The sequence below is a fragment of the Penaeus japonicus genome, unplaced genomic scaffold (assembly GCF_977035675.1).
Source record: "Penaeus japonicus unplaced genomic scaffold, GWHDUDI00000001_assembly GWHDUDI00000029, whole genome shotgun sequence".
Lineage (NCBI taxonomy): Eukaryota > Metazoa > Arthropoda > Malacostraca > Decapoda > Penaeidae > Penaeus > Penaeus japonicus.
In genome coordinates this window covers 2,548,048-2,550,704 of record NW_028234431.1, presented here as the reverse complement: position 1 = coordinate 2,550,704, position 2,657 = coordinate 2,548,048, and the positions used below count along the sequence as shown (strand labels likewise).

Here is a 2,657-nt window from a genome sequence, read left to right as displayed (position 1 = left end):
ACCCCCAGTTCCCGTTCCCCCACCCCCACCCGATCCCCCACCCCCAGTTCCCGTTCCCCCACCCCCACCCGATCCCCCACCCCCAGTTCCCGTTCCCCCACCCCCACCCGATCCCCCACCCCCACCCCCAGTTCCCGTTCCCCCACCCCCACCCGATCCCCCACCCCCAGTTCCCGTTCCCCCACCCCACACCCACAAACAGGTCCCGTATCTAAGATATTAATTTTATAGTATTTTACAACTTAGAAATGTTTGTTCTTAATTGTTTGATAAACATTTATCTCGATTTTTTAGTCACAGTCACATAGACATTTGAGGAGAATCCTCATCCATGTAACTGTTTCATCCTGTTGGCTAAACGTATCATCGAGGAACCGTACTACTCATTGGGAATGTCACTTTCCCTGGTGACTGTCTCCCTGATCCTGTACCTTCTTTGGCGCTTTGGATTTTAAGGAGTCTTTGCTTTGCGCAGGGCTTCTCCTCAGGACGTCCAGGTTAGTAAGTCGCGTACGCTGTCGGCGTAACAAAGTAATACTTTGCGTCAGACTACTTCTCAGGAACTCCGGGATACTAAGCCAAGTTCGCTGCCGTTGTCCGGCTCAGTCATGGGTGTTCTCAACGAGCAAGGTCACTGGGTTATGCCCAGACCAGGGAACCAGCCCGCCATTGACTTCCTTGCGGCTTTAGAAGCTAACACCGCCATGACAATTCCGAGCATACTCGAGTTATCTGCTGAAAAGTACGGCTCTGCCGAATGCCTCGGGACGCGGGAGCTCCTGGAGCGAACGGTCATTGAAGAGAACGGCAAATTGACAGAGAAACTCACTCTCGGTGGATACTCGTTCCTCACGTACCGTGAGACGCAGGAGATGGTCGTTAAATTCAGCCGCGGTCTCAACGCGATCAGAAGAGGCAAACACGACAAAGTTGCTTTCTTCGCGGAAACTCGGGCCGATTGGATTATTGCGGCCCTGGGATGTTTCTACCAAGGTCTGGTAGTTGTGACCGTGTACACAACTCTTTCCAACAGCAACATTGTTACTTCTTTGCAGGAAGTTGGGGTGAACTTGCTTATCACGTCGTACGAGCTTCTCCCCCGCGTTTGGAAGGTTCTGCCTGAGTTGCCTAACATCAAGCAGTTAGTTGTGATGGAAGATCAGCTTGAGGGCGCCGGCACAGTCCCTGATGAATTCAAGTACCTTCACGTAACACCATTCCAGCACGTCCTAAGGATTGGGGAGACTTGCAGGGGTTCATTGAAGAAGCCGAAAACCGAAGATCTAGCCGTGATCATGTACACCAGTGGTTCGAGTGGCCGTCCGAAGGGCGTGCTGCTTTCTCACCATAATATCGTGTATTCCGTCATGTCGTTCTGTATGAAGGTTAGTTTCGGCCTCGGTGATCGCTACCTTGCCTTTCTTCCAGTCGCTCACGTGTACGAATTTACTACTGAGTTCGGCCTCCTAGCCATGGGCGTGGCCATTTATTTCGGATCGATGAAAACCATGACCGGTAAAAGCCCGATGATTAAGGAGGGCACGCTCGGTGATGCTCAGGTAGCCATGCCTACGTACATGAATGCCGTGCCTCTTGTTCTTAATCGAATTATCACAAGCGTCAATCAGGCTTCAATTGAGCGGGGATTCTTCAAACAGAAGATCTTCCAAGCTGCTCTGTCAATCGGGAGGCGTGAAACTACGCCGAGATTCGTCAATAACATGCTGAGCGCGCTGGTGTTCAAATACGCCTAGGAGCAACTGGGCGGTAGCCTGCGCCTGGTTGTTTGCGGTGGAGCACTGCTGTCTACCGATACGCAAATCCTTTTCAGAACAATTTTCGGCTGTTAAGTGCAGATTGGCTATGGCGCCACTGAGACGACTGCCTGCGTGACGGGCACCAGCCCCTACGACAGGCGTACGGGGTTGTGCGGTGGCCCTAACTTCGGCGTCTACTTACGGCTAATTGACTGGGAAGAGGGAGGCTACTTCACCACTGACAAGCCCTACCCTCGAGGCGAGGTCCTCGTGGCAGGCGATTGCGTCTCCTAGGGCTACTTCAACATGCCCGAGAAGACTGCCGAATCGTTCATCGAGGAAGACGGCCTCTGGTGGTTCATCACTGGCGACATCGCAGAGATCACCGACAAGGGGGTCATCCGCATCATCGACCGCAAGAAGGACCTGGTGAAGCTGATTAACGGCGAGTACATCTCCCTGGGCAACATTGAGACCAAGCTAAAGGCGCATCCTGGAATTGAAAACATCTTTGCATACGCAAAGCCTGGCAAGACCGGCTGCATCTGCATCGCTGTGCCTAACGAGAACTACCTTAGGAAGCTGGCCAAGAAATTCGATCTGCCAAACGACATTAGCTTCGAAGACCTGTGCATAAATCCCTCCATCGTGAGTGCCTTGTTCCAAGAACTACTGGACTTTGGTAGAGACCATGAATTTGGTCTTAGGGAACTTCCTTTGGGTCTGTACCTCAGCCCCGAGCCCTGGACACCCGAATCGGGACTCGTTACGGCAGCAATGAAGCTCAGGAGACAAGCACTCGTGGCACATTTCGAAACGCAAATCAATAACCTCTACAGGAATATTGATAAAAATAATCCCATCATTAAAAAGTAAAAAAAATCATTGTTTATATGTTCG

General features: G+C 51.8%; 1 protein-coding gene and 1 pseudogene across 1 annotated transcript; both read left to right on the top strand.

Moving 5' to 3' along the window:
- Positions 1-243: 243 nt before the first annotated feature.
- LOC122254009 (long-chain-fatty-acid--CoA ligase 4) lies at positions 244-1,754 on the top strand. The gene has a single exon (XM_086554500.1). The coding sequence runs from the start codon at positions 609-611 to the stop codon at positions 1,752-1,754; it is 1,146 nt and encodes a 381-aa protein (XP_086410626.1). The 5' UTR covers positions 244-608.
- Positions 1,755-1,781: 27 nt separating this feature from the next.
- On the top strand, positions 1,782-2,639 carry LOC147468343 (long-chain-fatty-acid--CoA ligase 4 pseudogene; annotated as a pseudogene).
- The last annotated feature ends 18 nt before the right edge of the window (positions 2,640-2,657 follow it).

What these genes read in the sequence shown, in the direction of transcription:
- LOC122254009 (XM_086554500.1), top strand. Translation starts at nt 609, where the DNA reads ATGGGTGTTCTCAACGAGCAAGGTCACTGGGTTATGCCCAGACCAGGG.